The 17148-nt window shown below is 36.3% G+C and overlaps 1 protein-coding gene across 1 annotated transcript in view; it reads right to left on the reverse strand.

The window, feature by feature from the left end:
• NECAB1 (N-terminal EF-hand calcium binding protein 1) overlaps positions 1–17148 on the reverse strand; it is a 29930-nt gene that overhangs the window by 9165 nt on the left and 3617 nt on the right. Inside the window, exons 3-6 of the mRNA XM_014062123.2 lie at positions 13566–13674; positions 7863–7888; positions 6794–6891; positions 270–406 (exon numbers count right to left, since the gene is read on the reverse strand). Of these exons, the coding sequence (XP_013917598.2) occupies positions 270–406; positions 6794–6891; positions 7863–7888; positions 13566–13674 (370 nt within the window). The remainder of the gene's footprint in view (positions 1–269; positions 407–6793; positions 6892–7862; positions 7889–13565; positions 13675–17148) is intronic.

Genomic DNA, 17148 nt, shown 5'->3' on the forward strand with positions numbered 1-17148 from the left:
CAACACAAGAGCTCCCTTGAAATCACTACCTGGATATGGATTCATTGAAAAGAAAGAGTCTTGAAATAGAAGGAATAGTTAGGGAATAAATTGTGGGCCTCAGATACTTTCAAGCAATCTAACTACAAATCTCGGGGCAGGTTTTATTTTGTAGAAGTACTAGTAAAGTGTCATTTTCTAAATTAATTGAGCAAGACATTGGTCCATAGCAGCTTTCCTAAAATAATTTCTACCATGCTGCCACTGTGACACAATAGAAAGAATCCTACTGCTGTTGTTGGGTTTGTTCTTCCGTGGTTTCCATGGCACATTCCAGGGAATTATGTAGAGACTGTAGTTGATTCAGGGTTTCTTTTAACAAGAAGCGAGTCACAAATTGTTCCAACGTAGAAGCCTCTTGATAATTCTAAAGCAAATAGGGAAAACTGCTAGTAAAAAGAAAAAGCTTAACATTTGTCAGCTACAAGCACATTCTCCCAAATAATAGTTCCTTACAGTCATAATTCTAAAATCAGATTTGGTATGTTCCAATTGTTATTCCAAATGGAAAATTGGGGAGGGGGGGAGTTAACAATGGTAAACCAATTCTACATTCTTTCAAAACAAATGCTGCAAACTGATCATCGGGAGTCAGCCGTGTGGCCTTGTAGATTAAAAGAAGGTTAAATCATAATATGGTTAGTTTGATTTTACTTATTGTGTTGTCCAAATTCCTCCATTGTAGATTATAAACCATGATTTAGGATATTATCCAACTCATATGCTTGAGGTTTGTTCAACAAATCATGGTAAACAGCAACAGTATGAATACAGATACTGTGACTCATTCAGCTATGATTAAAACAAGTCAATAAGTAAAAACATAGGTGCCGGACTATGTTACTTTGCATTTTGTAATTGCATTCAAACAGACAATAAGACTTTTTTTTTCCAGTGGACTACAACTATTTGAACTAATTGTACCTGAATAATTATATTTTTGTGGCAAATGAATGAAGAAAGATGAATTATTAGGAGATCTACCTTTCCTGTATAAAGTCCAATAATATAAAAGGTGTATTTACATCCCTTACTTAGAGATGACCAGAGGATCTTTCAAAATCTGCCAACATCACAATTTGTCTCTGGGCCTAGAATTTTGCTTTGGGAATTACTGTACAAAGTTGTTTTTAATCATGCTGATTCTATTAGAAAGAAATTGTTTTCATTTTTTTTCTTCAAAGAACAAATCCTGGGAAGGCTGCAGCTGGTGCACAAACCAAAGCTGTGCAAAGGTTCTCCTGGTCACAACTTGATGGTTCCATTATTATTCCTTTGTTTGGTAATTCTTTGTTCTTGCTTTGTTTTTATAGTCTTTTATGATTTATAATAACAGTAACCATTTTAGGTGTTTGTAGGGTATAATTACAGAATCTTGCAAATTTGAGTGTGCTTTTTTTCCCTTCCTTGTTATACTCCAGTGAGTGAGGGACGAGTCATTTGAGTCTCTTCTTAATGCTCTCTGCCTTCCCAGGACTTGAAGGGTGCTTCTGTTTTCTAACAGTTTCTGAACCTGGGACCTTAAAAGTTGTTATCTTCTATTTAGTCAGCTTCTTGCATCTTTAAGAGAAAACCTGTGGACATGATCCATTTCTCATGAAATGATGGGAGCGAGGGGCCTATCATATATCTTCTTTTTGCTACCCTTGTCCTTTGAAACATCTTGCCTTCCAAAACATCCAAACTTCTTAGTCTTTAAAAAGCTATTCAAATCCTAAATGCTCTATAGAACATTTTGAGGCTATTGATGAGTGGGATATCTTGAAATAGACATTAAATTAATTGCTTCTTGGTAGACCTGTCTTTTGGTTAATGTTATCTGCCTTGAACTAAGTATACATCACTTTAATAATAATATAGAGCTGCTTGGAATTGAGCTGGCATACACTTTTAATAAATCATCATCATTATTCAAATAAAAAATACCAAGTATCTTGGTTTTTGCTGTTGTTATTCAGACAAGAAACTTGTTATAAATAGCCTCTTTCAACAACATGGTTATAAAACAGATATTTTAGAAAGTTAAGTATTGTAGTACTGCAAAGGAGCTTTAAAATGATATTTAATATAATATACAAGTTTCTTTCGTTGTTATCTAATGGATGTGAATACTGTAGGTTTGGATTCATGTCTCAATATTGCAGTAAGATGATTGAAACCATTGGTCCTATCCAAAGATGAAAGGGACTCCATTTCAGGTAGTGTAACATCCTGTGTCAATGTTGTTCATCATTCCATTTTATCTAAAATGGTATACTACATTCCTTATAAATTGGACATATTAGGGGGAACTGCATATTGGGGACATTTGCTCTGGTCTACACCTGAAAGATAGTGCTTCTCAGTTGATTCCTAATATATGAAGACCACATTCTTTGCTCTTTATTTTTCCTGTATTTATTATCACAGTTCAGTGAATAGAACTGCAATTGGCAATGTAAGAACTTTGCCAGACAGAAAAAGCAACTTTATGTGGTTGGCAGGCTTATAAGGGATAACAGATAAAATAACCAAAACAACAAAAGGGAGAGAAATAATGAGATGGCTCAATTATTTTGAAGGATAAAGCATTCCAATTTTAAGACACTGCTGTGGTAAAATCTTATTACTTCTTTGATCAGGCAAATTTTAAGCTGACAGAGATGCAGAAAAAATCTTAGACCTTTTGTTAATCTAGTCACAGTTTTACTTTGCAACAGAAGTGACTCATAGCAATTCCCCTCCAGGATAGAAGTAATGAGATTTATATGCTACACTTATTCCCAATATCTGTCTTTCTTCAGACACTCCATTACATGTATAAGGACTTTCATGGGCCTTTGTCTCCCTTCCCTTGCATGCTGGCTTTGTAACACAATAGCAAAGCATTAGTCAAACATGATTTTGCAAGGCATCTTTAGCTATCTGATTCCTTTCTTTGAAAGTGAAAACAACACTTTAGCCACAAAAAATGACAAGATGAAAACAAATGCTGAATGTGCCAAGGAGATGAGACTGAAAAGTCTGTGGATCTTTCATTCAGGGTTCTTGCGAGAAAGAACATCTGAAGAAAATAGAGTACAATTCAACTTGCCTTGGTTAAGAGTTTTAGAAATCCATAAGTTGCTAATGAAACTCAGTCATATGTGAGGCAACTTTGAAATGTTCTATTCAAACAAAACATTTGAAGGGATTGGGAAGAAAAACAGAAAACTTCAAAGTCTTCTGTTTTTCAAATGTCTTCAAGGTCTTTGTTTTGAAAGAATAGTAAAAAATGAAACAAAAAATCCTAATGCATATTTTTCATATTCAGGAAGGCATTCTATATCCATATTGTACTGTTCTACTTTGGAACCACTGACTTATCATGCCAAACAATAATTGGTTTAAAAGTGCTGGGAAATAAAATATGAATACATTGGTCCAACCTGTCAATTGCAGGCCAGTGAACTGCAGATATTCTGGCTCTACCTTTTCTGTCATATAGACCCTCCCTCCAAAATGGCTGCTGTAGTTTTGAGAGCCTGAAGGTGGAACTCCAGATGAAAAGGAGAAATAAAGTATACTTGGAAAGAGGATAGTAAATGCTGTCACAATCTCTTCCAGCCTCTGATTTTTTTTTTTTAAAGAATTTCCAAATAATTAAATCAGAAAATTTGATTCAAGGATATCTTATTTCCATGGATACCATGTCTTTCAAACATGGAACCTTTAATATGGCTGAGAAATTGCTGGCTGAGAAAGTTTGGGAGTTGAGGTTCACCCATCTTAAGTTGTCAAGTTTAAAAAACACTGGACAAAATTTTTAAAAGTGTTAAGGTTAACCATTGTGGTCTTTTTGTGTTAGTTCAGCAGTATCATCTCTTAATCTTTTTATTTTTAAATTTTAAAAAATAAAGCTTTCAGCTAGTAGTCTTCATTACTAAAATCAAGCTAGACTCCAAAAATATAGTTTACTCTGTAAGGTCAGTTGATGAGTAAAGAAGTGTGGTTACTCAGCCAATTAGAGATAAGATGCTGTGATATACTTTGAAGCAAAATGCCCATTTGAAGCTTCTCTTGGCTTGATCCATACCTTTAAGGGATCCAGATACTTTCACACTTAGGCAAAATCTTTGTGGGGAGAGATTATAAGGGTTTATTTGGAAAAAATGATAGAGTTACTTAGCTACATACCTAGTTTGATACTGCATAACTCTCAAGGAACCAAAATTTACCTACTTAAATGTAGTTTGCTGAGGAAGTCCCAGTTTCTAGATTTAAACAAAAACACTAGCCAAAATCACTTCCCCTGTTACAGTTTAGTAAGTGTGTCTAGTAGCCTAGACCCAGTGATCCAGGGCAGTTAAGGCAGGTTCAGAATATAACAGAATAACAGAGTTGGAAGGGACCTTGGAGGTCTTCTAGTCCAACCCCCTGCCTAGGCAGGAAACCCTACACCACTTCAGACAAATGGTTATCCAATATCTTCTTTAAAACTTCCAGTGTTGGAACATTCACAACTTCTGGAGGCAAGTTTTTCCACTGATTAATTGTTCTAACTCTCAGGAAATTTTTCCTTAGTTCTAAGTTGCTTCTCTCCTTGAATAGTTTACACCCATTGCTTCTTGTTCTGCTCTCAGGTGCTTTGGAGAATAGCTTGACTCCCTCTTCTCTGTGGCAGTCCCTGAGATATTGGATACTGCTATCATGTCTCCCCTAGTCCTTCTTTCTATTAAACTAGACATGCCCAGTTCCTGCAACCATTCTTCATATGTTTTAGTTTCCAGTCCCCTAATCCTCTTTGTTGCTCTTCTCTGCACTCTTTCTAGAGTCTTTTTACATTGTGATGACCAAAACTGAATGCAGTATTTCAAATGTGGCCTTACCAAGGCATTATAAAGTGGTATTAACACTTCACATGATCTTGATTCTATCTCTCTGTTTATACATCCTGAACTGTGTTGGCTTTTTTGGCAGCTGCTGCACACAGCTGGCTCATATTTAAATGGTTGTCCACTAAGACTCCAAGATCCCTCTCACAATTACTACTATTGGACGAGGTACCTCTATAGTGTACCTGTGCATTTTGTTTTTCTTGCCTAAATGTAGAAACTTTTTTCACCATTAAATTAGATTTTGTTAGATAGCACCCAATGTTCAAGTCTGTCAAGATCCTTCTGTATCTTAAGCCTATCTTCCAGAATATTGGCTATTCCTGCAAGCTTGGTGTCGTCTGCAAATTTGATGAGTTCCCCATCTATCCCCTCGTCCAAATCATTGATGAATATGTTGAAGAGTGCTGGGCCTAAAACAGAGCCTTGGGGTACCACATACTTCCCTCTATATAGATGCAGTTCCATTGAGGACTACACGTTGAGTGCGGTTGGTCAGTCAGGTTCAACTCTTTCATTGTCCGGTCATGTTAGTCATGGCTCTGTGGGTTTTTTAATTAGGTTGGCTCATTTCTGTCCTCTTATGTGCTGAAAAATTAATTTAACAACCCAGTTTCTTAATCGGATCAATTGTTCATAAACAAAATATGTAGTAAATTGGGATCATGAAGGAACCTAATCAATTATCTAATCAATAAATATTTAACCTGTTGAAATAATGAGATTGATCAGCTTTAGACTCTTTTCGTCTTTGCTCTTGCTCTTGCTCTACCTAATTACTGTGGATATTAAAATGAAAGTTTGTTCCATAACTTAATTGAGCCCCTTTCAAGTAAATCTGTCAATCAAGAGACACATTGGGATTATACTCCAACATCTCTCGATGCCAGGTTGGATAAAATTGTTTTATAGACTTCAGATTCCCATCTAAGAAGATTGACATTTTTTCCTGATCTGACTGTACACAGCCCAGCACAGCATGATCTTTCTTTCAAGGCACAGGTGTGAATTAATGAGTTCAGTCTCAGATGAGAGTGTCTGGATAAGTGTTTCTTCTATCTGGCCTTGCAAGAAGCTGTGATTACATGAGCAAAGGAGACAAATGTTACATTTGCTAAAAAAGATTGGCCACCCCACTATAGCTCATTATAGACTTATTGATTAGCTGTGACTCTACAATTGTTGCTTCAATTTTGCTTTGAGTATACTAGAAACTGAGCCTGAGACATTTTTCATGAAAAGCATGTATTCTTTCACTAAAGTAAAGAAATAAGTGGGATATTGGATAACTTCCTAAAGTTGTTATTCGGAAAGCAGCATATTTCATTTTATTTCATAAATAATAACTTCCATGTTCCTCCCCCATATCATGTCAGATGAAACCTGAGAACCTAGTACACCCTTCTACTATTGTTGGACCATCTTATATTCTTATGTGATAATTTGATATACTGGTGGGGGCTAGTGATCATATAGAATAGACAAACATTTTCCATATGTGCTGAGCATCCCATTCAAATTAGAGTTTAGTATTTGAAGTGATCAAAAATGTGATTTCATTTTATTAAAGGCAATAGTATTTTAGTATTTTGAGTTTCCATGCACCAGTGGCTACAGTTAAGAAGAAACCGGGGGGGGGGGGAATACACTGGTATAATATGTAGTGCAGAGGATGGGTGTATGTGTAGGATGCTTTCATAAGCTCCCAGATGTCCTGTCTATGCCCAGGACCTAGAAATATTTCAAACAAGCTGGAAGGAGCTGATGGAACTGGGATTGATGATTGCTTTGTCCTTCATCTAAGCAAATATAGTAATTCTTTTCTCACAAAGCAAATCCTTATATACTTATGCAACACAAGCCCCCATTACATCATACAAAAATAACACAAGGAAGCCTACTTTCTTTGTAGTATCCATTGCCTTCAATATGGCTACATTGAGATCTTCCAAAGCAGATAGGACACTTTCATAAGCTCCCAGATGCTGGGAAAAATATTCTAAAATAAATAGAAATATAGAATGAAAAAGTGGAAAGACTGAAAAACCAAAATGGAGAGAGGTAGGGAGAGAGAGAGAGAAGGAGGGAGACAGACAGACAGACAGACAGACAGACAGACAGACATAAGCTGGGTCACCCAAATCCTTTAGGATAGTAGTTTATTAAGGCTGGGTAAAAGTGGTAAATCCCTCTGAATGTACTTTGGTCTGGTTTATTTTAGCAAGAGCAAAAGAAAGAAGGAAGAAGAGAAGGAACAAGCAAAGAAAGAAAATGCCAAAGTGTATGGAGGGTTGATATGCTTGCTTCAGAAGTTATAATAAAGGTTAATTAGGGAAATCAGGGTGAAATATCTTTCCAAAAAGATCTTTATATTAAAACACAATGAGCGACACATTTAATATAACAATGCTATGTAAACAGATACAGGCATATTCCTGTCCCCAAGCAACATAATTCTAAAGTCTTCACATGCATCCCCAGGAACATTTATCCACTAATGCATTAAAGAGCTAAGGCAACATCATACACCAAACTTCTTACTCAACATTGAGCCATTTGTGAAATATTCTATTTATTCTCCTGCAAGCTTTACTTTCATTGTAGTTCATCTTTATTGCACTCAACTTCGTAATATTCCAGTCACTTTATCATGTTTTCTCTTAATGAAGAACTGCACAATAAACTTTCTCACAGTCGTATGTTGCTCAAAGAGTTGCTAAAGAGCAAAAAATTGATCTGAAGACCCGCTAAGATAAAATCACTATGCACACATTTCCTATAGTGTTACCATGTTTCAACCTTCTCATTGCATTTATGACCTAAGAAGTAATTTGCTTTTAATCAAATTACTTCTTAGGCATTAACAATAAAACAAACCCAACTGTCCTTGTTCAGACTCACTAGTTTTCTCTCTCCTTCTGGAAGCAATGAATTTGATTCTTTTATTTTAATTAAAAAAGAACTACTTACCAAATAATTCTTCAGTTTCCAAGTTGCTGCAAGAAAAAATATATAATATAGAAAATGCATTGCTATTTTGTGAATTCTGCAATCAACTTCTTTTAATTAGGTTTGTACACCAACTAATAATTTAAGTGTGAGTTTGTAAGTAATTATCAAGTGTGCTTGACCAGTTTTTAATTTCTATTATGTTGATTTGCATGGATTAAAGTTTACATACAATTTATTTATTTCAAACTAAATATGCAACTCAATTGCATCTCAAACAAATTTCTCAATTTTTCAAACTTGAATAGCAAGTTTGAAATATGCTTTACCATTAAATGCAAAGTGAAATAGTTGAAAATGGTGTAGCAAGATAATAACAAGAAACTTTCTCAAATAAAAGATGCACCTATAAATTCAATTTTGTGCTTTGCAGCATAAAAAGTACTTCAAAGACTTATTTTTTCTCTACCAAAATGGCAAATTTGAAAGAGAATACCTTCCTTTTTCTCCAGGACCTACAGAATAGAGAGCTGGAATAAGCCTTATCTGATGTAGAAAATGTAAAATATAAAGAAATTGTTGACCTACTGGAAAATGAAAAATGTGGATAATAAGCAGATATGACAATTAAAATGAAAATACAAATGGCACATTGTATTTGTATTTATTAGTTTGCCAAATATGTACAAGATAGCCGGTAGAAATATAAACATGGATATGAACGAAAGAAATGAATACAAATAAATGGGGACAGTGGGACAGGGATGGTAGGCACTCTGATGCGCTTATGCGCACCCCCTTTATGCACCAAGATGTCCTGGACAATGACTCTTTACAGGATTTACAAAAGAGGTTTGTTAATGAAGCAGCTTCTGCAATGGGATAAGGAAATGTGAAGAGGCATCAAATCCTATGACAATATCTGAATGAAATGATTAATATTTCTAGAAGCAAAAGAAAAGTGCAAAGTTGGTATGTTCGACCAAGTTTATAATAGACATGTTTCTATAATATCTGGGAACACTTTATGGACTTTTGCTGACACCAGGGCTGAAATGTTAATGATTTATAGATTTGTGCATGGATAAGGGATGAATTATTGGAAGAAGAGATATTTTCATGTAACTTTATAAGGGGGTGAGGAATTGCTACGTTTGTTTGTATTTTTTGTAATGAAGATTGGAAGTTATTTCTTTAAATATTTTTTCCTTTTATCCTTCTTTTTTCCTTTTTCTTACACTTATTCACTCTTTCTTTTCTTTTTTTTAGATTGTATTATATTGTATTATTTTCTTTTTAAAAACTTTCAATCATTTTTTTTAAGAAATAAAAAAAAACCTATGCATATTTGTAGACAGAAAGGAGGACCAAAAAGAAGCAAATTCAGGAAGCAACCTCTCCATCAGCTTTTTTATTTAAACAATTTATACAGCAGTCTATTTTATTCTTACTCTGGGTAGCTAACAAGACCTTAAAAAAAAAACCTAAGGTAACAGACTTGAATAACAAAAACAGAACCATAGCAACAACAAAACCACGAGAACCATGTAAAATGGGCCAGAACCCACTAAAAAACAATTTCTTGCTCAAATTATATATGCCAAGCTTGCTTAATATCTTGCTCCCACACCTGGGAAAAGAACCAGGTTTTAAAGCCTTCCTAAAGGCTAAGAGGATGGAGGCCATCTATATCTCTGAGGGAAAGCTGTCCCAGAGGACAGCTTGTGCTCCTGTTGTGCTCCTGTTCTAATGATGTATCTATCACAGAGTTCCTCAACCTTTCTAGCTTTGCGGACCGGAATGGGGGAGAGAGTGGATGATTTCCTGCAGCTCTATTTTCACAAGCAGTGTCTATGTGTGCCCAATGCTCACACAAATCGAGTCCGTGTGTACATGTTTGCCTACTGCTCACGCAAGTGGGGATACAGTGCATGTGCGTTTGCCTGCTATTTCCCCACCCAGTTACAACCATCTCATGGCCCACTAGAGGGCTGTGGCCCACAGGTTGGGGACCCCTGATCACACTGCAGTTGATCTCATTTTCTGAAAGGCGATCACATTTTGGAAACTGAAACCACACACTTTGAAGGGGTTTCGAGGCAGATCCTGTACCTCCTTTTTATCATTCAAGGGACAGAATAGTGAAACTAGAAGCAGGATTTCCAATTAATAATTACAATAAATGCTCTCTAAACATTTTTTCTCTCAATGGCTCCATTTGTAAAAGGGATAGATGCATATTTTGAAAGACAGTTGAAACTAATAATAAGTGTGTCAAACATTCCAGTCCAAACATCTGGCTGACTGTGTGATGAATCATAATTGTAATTTTAATGTGCTGTTTTAGAAAAATTCTTATAATACAAATTCATAAAAATCTAAATTAGACATTCTATGGACATTGCATGATTAAAGGCAGATTAACATGCTTGAAAATGTTGCTAAATGGCACGTTTAGAATATCTATACAACGGTACCATGAAAACCTCAATAAAGTAGCCATGCCAACTGAAGAGAACTTTCCATGCCTAGAGCTTATGTTTATGGCTGCCTTCTAGAGATTTCCCAATGTATGTGCATGGGTGCTAAAACCCCTCTTTAAGAGAGAGGTGTTTAGAAAAATGAAAAACAAACAAACAAACTAATAAATGCAGTCTACAATTGTGATACTATAACCCTAACAACATTGCTACTCATGTGCAGTGTTCTTGAATGAATGAATGAGGACTGTCAAAAATGTGCTACAAAAGCCTTCTCATTCTTCAATAGCGTGGAGAGCACTTGCCTATAAAGTTTTCAAGAATCGGACATGATTGAATGGTTAAAACAACAACAGCCTTATCATATTTACAAGCACATTCAACAAGCCTGTGCAAAGGAAAAACAAAGTTTTGGCAGTTGGCCAAACCCACATTCCCTTTGATAGATAAAAGAAAAACATAGGATTAGCCATTTGACCAAACCATTTCCCTTTTGCCTAGGGCAAAATCAGGTTTTTGGACAGTTGCTTAAAACAGAAAGTGCTTCTTTCTACCTCAGAATACTTTTAGCAAAATTTATTGGTAGGAAAGAGAGAACATTATACAACTTTCAGCAGTCAGCATTGAACATTGTCTCTCCATCTTCTTCTGGGTGTGCTTCGTGTTTAACAAATAACAGAATAACTGAGTTGGGAAGAACCTTGAAGGTCTTCTAATCTTCTGCCCTTGCAGGAAACCCTGTATCTTTTGGTTGTCCAATCTCATCTTAGAAATCTCCAGTGTTGGAGCACCCACAATTTCTGGAGGCAATTCATTCCTCTGATTAATTGTTCTAATTGTCATGAAATTTCTCCATAGTTCTATGTTGGTTCTTTTTTTGATTAGCTTCCATCTATTGGTTCTTATCCTGCTGGCAGATGCTTTGGAGATTAACCCTTCTTCCTTGTGGCAGCCCCTCAAATATTGAAACACCGCTATCATGTCACTTCAGTCGCATACCCAATCTGCAACCTCTCTTCATATGTTTTAGTGTCCAGTTTCCTAATCATCTTTGTTGCTCTTCTCTGCACTTTTTGTAGAATCTCGAGATCCTTTTTATATTGTGGCCATCAAAACTAGATACAATGTTCCAATAATATAAAATATTATAAAGTGGTATTAATATTTCCAACCTTCTGGTAAAAGAAGAACATTACTTTAGCTTGCTCAAATTGTGCCTTTGCAAGCTCAAGATTCCTGGAATGGACCACAAGAAAGTGGACCCATTCATAAAGACTGGGAAGCAAGCCCTTTTACCCCCAAAGCAATCTTGAGCCTGGTTTGGTATGAAAGAGACACAGAGCCTGCTCACAATCCATGGCAAAGAGGCTTGAAGGCACAGCTGCTATTAATATATTAATTGCTACAAATGGGGAAGGTAATGGCAGATACCAGCTGAGCTTCATGTCTATAATCGTAATTTCAGATTGTCAAAGAGACTGATGTTGAGATCAGTTCTAGCAAAAAAGGGATCCAACATGAGTTTTCTGATTTGCATTTTTGAAAATATTAAATGTTAAACATGCAATTATCACGTTAGACTTATGATTGACAGAGCTCTCCCCTGGACTTTGACCTTAAATGGGTTGCCATGGCTTTTTATTACTATCTGCTAAGACTTGTGAGGTTATAGCAGCTGCACCAAATGCAAACACCAAAGGAGAAATAATGCCACCAGCAAGATATTCATAGTATAACTTGCCTGTTAAGTCCAAACACAAAAACAGTTTAACTTTAAGGCTTTCAGATCTGGTGTACAAAAATCTGTACCATCACAGATGGGAACAAAAAGTTAATGTTCACCACAGAATATTATTATGCTGCCATCCAATCATCATTTGAATTTCTAAAGCCTAGATCTGGGAACCCTACAGAACTTAATATAGCCCAATAAAGGCAGCCCTACATGGTGGGATATTTTAATCACAGAATATGTTTGAAACTCAGAGCTGGTAACGTGGAAGACATGCTTATTTGGCTGGTGTATTAGTTAGATTTGTAAGCTAAATCCAAATCCAGAACATCATCTCAACTGTTAATATAATTGCAGGAAAACAAAAGGCTATGATTGTTTCCCATTCAATAGCATAAAATGAGAGTTGTAAGCATTAGGACTCCTGTATGGAATGCAATACAAATAGGCACAGAAGTTTTTGTTTAGGGGCATCTCTTAATTATATTTAAATAGGCACAAGGAAAGCATGTGTATGTATGCATAACATTTTTCTTGGAATCCAATAGAATTTGTGGGGCTATTCCTTCATCTTTTGAATTAATAGTGTCAGGGATGTTTATATGGGAGCAGCTTAACAATTTTGGAAGGATCCCAAAGGTGCTTTTCAAAAGGCAACTGGAGTTGTGTTTTTTTTTCCTTGAAAACATTTCATTTCTCATCCAAGAAGCTTCTTTAGTTGTCCTTAGATAAGAAGCAAAATGTTTTCAAGGAAAAAAAATATGGAAGTCTAGTTGTCTTTTGAAAACACATTCAGGACAGCCATAACCTGGATGATTAAGAATCTCCATAGACAGTTTTGGAAGAGATTTATTTTTCCTTTGCACAATAGTATTTTTAAAATGTTTTTTACTTGTTGTTATTTGCGAAGTTGTGTCCGACCTATCGCGACCCCAGGGACAATGCTCCCCCAGGCATTCCTGTCCTCTACCATCATCTGAAGTTCATTTAAGCTCATGCCTACTGCTTCAGTGACTCCATCCAGCCACCTCATTCTCTGTCATTCCCTTCTTCTTTTGCCCTCCATCTTTCCCAGCATTAGGCTCTTCTCCAGTGAGGCCTTCCTTCTCATTTGGTGGCCAAAGTATTTGAATTTCATCTTCAGGATCTTTTTTTTACTATTGGTCCGATAATGGTATAAATCACTGACACATCCCTATGCAAACAAACTAAAGTTCAAAATGGCAGAATGGCATTATAACAAATGAAAATAAAAAGGCACTCTCTCAACATTTATATGCATAAAACAATCCACTGTTACCCAAAGATTATGGATCACTTCCCCACTCCACCCACCTCACTACTGTAGCCTGCATCCTTAGAAATATTTAAGGTTTATAGGTTATGGATGAGGCTATTCATACATTTCATACATTATTTATAAAGCAGCAAGTTTACCTGACAAATCCATACCAGAAAATAGCCTTGCCTCTGTGATTCCAAATTGATTATTTTAAAATCAATGCTACCTACTCTGTATTGTGTATGTCAATCTTCTGAAACAGTTGGTGAAGCTCCTCTATGCTCAGGATTCCATCCGCAAAGTAAGCCTTAAATTCATCAAAGGACAATTTGCCATCATCTGAAATCAGAGAAGGATTTCCTTACCCAGACACATTTTACTCTAAATAATTTGAAGGTCATGACTTTTTAAAAGGAAGCACCACAGGCGTTTATACATTTCTGCTTAAAATAACCCCCCTCCCTCATACACACATATAAGGTACATTATTATAATAGAAAAATGTGTTTCTTATGACTGCAGATGGTCATTTTTGTAGTGCAGTAAAATTTAGCTGTCATGTTCTTATAGACTTTTCACCAGTCCTATAGAGGTGAAGGAGTTTTTCTTTTTACAGGAGCGCACCTCCCATTTTCCTTGGGATCACCATCCCTGATTATTACAAATATTACTGTAGATCACATGGGAAATAGCCATAAGGATAGCCTGTCCTTTATGCAGGGATTTTTTTAACCATTTGTCTTAGTGGTCAAATTAGCTCAAGAGTGCAATTAGATGATCCAAAATCGAACACCTTCATGTAGTGTCTTACCAACCTATTAAGATTACAGCTCCCAGAAACACTACATTAACAATGGAGGTCTTCTAATCCAAACTCCTGCTCAGGCAGGGTACCACACCATTCAGGCAAATCATAGTCTCAATCTGCTAGCCCTATTACACACGAATAAATTCCACTTACATTGTGAATAAGTTGTTCCATCATCCGAAGCTATCAGTGCTGAATATATGTCTACTAAGAAATTTTTGACCCATTTATTCTTGCATGAGTGCCACAATGAAAGGAAAGTCCAATTTCAGTGAAGACTAAAAATGCAGGCTTTGCTGTACATGATTCAGGAATAGAGATCTTTTCTGAAATGGCATTTTCTTCAGGTACACTGAAAGATAGCTCAGTAGTACATCCATTTCCTTTGCAACAGTGCTTTTTACCTACTTTTGTAGTCTAAGCTATCTGTTTTCTAAAGTGTTTCATTAGCATCTCCTCAAGTAGCCATAGAAACCTGTTCTGAGCAAGTAACATGATATTTGTTTTAACTGATAATTATGCATCAATGATTCTCTCAGCTTTTTCATCAGGCTGTTATCCAGCAACTGGATCCTAGCTGTACAATGTTAAGTATAGCTAGAGTAAGAAGATTTCTGAAAGGGAAGAATTCCTTATACTGATGTTTATACAGGCAGTCCTCTTCTAGCGATGGATTCATTTACTATCATTCACAGCTATGATGGTGATACAAAAAGCAATTTTATTTATTATTTTTATTTTTAAAAATGTATATTTTTACAAATACCAATCATTGCATTTATGATCTTCACACATCTGTAAAGCAAAGGAAACCTAAAATAAAAATATTAAGCATACTCACCAGTTCTTTATGAACCTCTTAACGGCTAGGTTGCTGGTCCCAATTTGGTCACTAAACAAGGTTATCTGTAGAATCTTATGTCATTTAGGTACATTGTATCAGAAAATAAACAAGGCTTTTAATATCTAATAAGTCTGCTGCTGTAAAGCATAATTGTGAATTAAGCTAATGCAAAATTAATGCCCAATTGAAGCCCAGGTAGCATTCTGCTCCTTCATACTGGTTATGTATCTCCCAACCAGCATGTTGTAGATAATTCAAGTCCAGACATTTGGAGGGAATACAGATTGCAAAAAATGGCTACAGTCAAATAATATCAGTGTGCATAAGTATTGAAATTTACAAAATGATGGGGCATCATTTTGAAGACTGCAGCTGGTCCAGAATGCAGCCGCGCGAGCGATAATGGGTACACCCATGTTACACCTAGATACAGCCATGTTACACCTATCCTCCGCGAGCTGCACTGGCTTCCCATTGGTCTCTGGACACGCTTCAAGGTGCTAGTCATTACTTTTAAAGCCCTACATGGTTTAGGACCTGGCTACCTGAGAGACCGCCTCCTGCCATTTACCTCCCAAAGATCGATTAGATCGCACAAATTGGGCCTCCTCCGGGTACCATCGGCGGGTCAATGTCAGTTAGCGACCCCCCGGGGGAGGGCCTTCTCTGTTGCCGCCCCGGCCCTATGGAATGATTTCCCCGTAGTGATCCGGACCCTCACTACTCTTCCGGCCTTCCGTAAAGCCACTAAGACCTGGCTGTTCCAGCAGGCCTGGGGCTGTTGATCAGCATCCAGCCCCATTTTAAGTGTATGTATGTTGTGTAATTTTAAAATGATTATGTCTCTATTTTTAATTTTTTAATTTTTAATTCCCTTGTTGTCTGTAAGCCGCCCAGAGTCCCCTGGGAGTGGGCGGCATACAAATACCAATAAACTTCAAACTTCAAACATTTCACAATCCAAACTCCTTTCATACATTTCCTGATGTTACACATAAGTGCCGAAGTGGAAGGACATGGATCATGATATTGTAGCCTCATCTTGTAGATGTTGACTGGATATGTTTCTACCAATAAGCCTGCATATAGTAGAATCCTTTACTCGTTGATCTGGAAATATGTTCTAGTGAATCCAGGTGGCTATAACTCTCAACAGACTATAGAATTGTGCTGTTAATTTTACTTTAAATATCTGATATTTCAACCAGATAATCAATAGTAAAGTCTATGATTTAAATGAAGAAATATTTCCTTGAACAAATTTGTAACTGGTTTTGAAACCGTTTTCAAATAGCATTGCAACTGTTTTTGTAGTAAAATGATAATTGGTAAAAAAAAGAATTATAGTAAAAAATAATAATTGCAAAAAGGCCTAAGATTAAACTACAATTTTTTACTTAACAAAAGCAGTAAAATCTAAATGCAGTTTAATACACCCTGAATGCAATTCCATGTAAGGGGGAAAATCGCAAACATCAGAGAAAGAGCACAATGCTAATAATTAGAAATAAAGGATGAATATGTTGTATATTTTTTCCCTTCGGGTGAAAAAGTAGAATTGGCTTTTGTCATGTAGATGAGATCCTTCCCATCAGCTCCTTGGACAGATCTGTGTGAAACTGGGCCAGTTCTACATTTAAAACAGCAGGTCAGTTTATGTTGTCCCCAATTGTTTTACTACAGCTAAAAATCTGTTCAAGAACAGGAATCTCATATTATTTTTATTTAGGGTTTCATCCATTCTGCCTCAAATGTAGTTCTTGTTTCCTTTTTTGTTTTTAGCTTATTTGGTTCACAGCTGTTCTTTCTGGCATATTATGAATGATACTAACATCAGGTATTCTAAACCATCCCTCCTCGGCTTTTCATCAGTACTTAATTATTGGATTTTAGTGCCTTGTTTTTTCAGAGCACTGCTGGAAGCTGTGCACAGCTGTTGCATCTCCAGCTATGAAATCTTCTCTGGTGGAGCCTTTTCAAAGGCAAAAGCTTTGCTCATATGTTGCAATGAAATTGGAAGACACTGGAAATAGTTTTAAAAAGGGGTTTCAAAGCATGTAGCACCTGTCTGGAATTCTTCAGAGCAGCTGTATCTTTTCCTGGCATCACAGGGAATTTGTAATACTTGCCACTATATCTGAGGGGAAAAAATTACAGTCAG

This window comes from Thamnophis sirtalis, unplaced genomic scaffold, assembly GCF_051295495.1.
Source record: "Thamnophis sirtalis isolate CommonGarterSnake01/CBP01778 unplaced genomic scaffold, rThaSir2_p1.2 scaffold_2, whole genome shotgun sequence".
Lineage (NCBI taxonomy): Eukaryota > Metazoa > Chordata > Lepidosauria > Squamata > Natricidae > Thamnophis > Thamnophis sirtalis.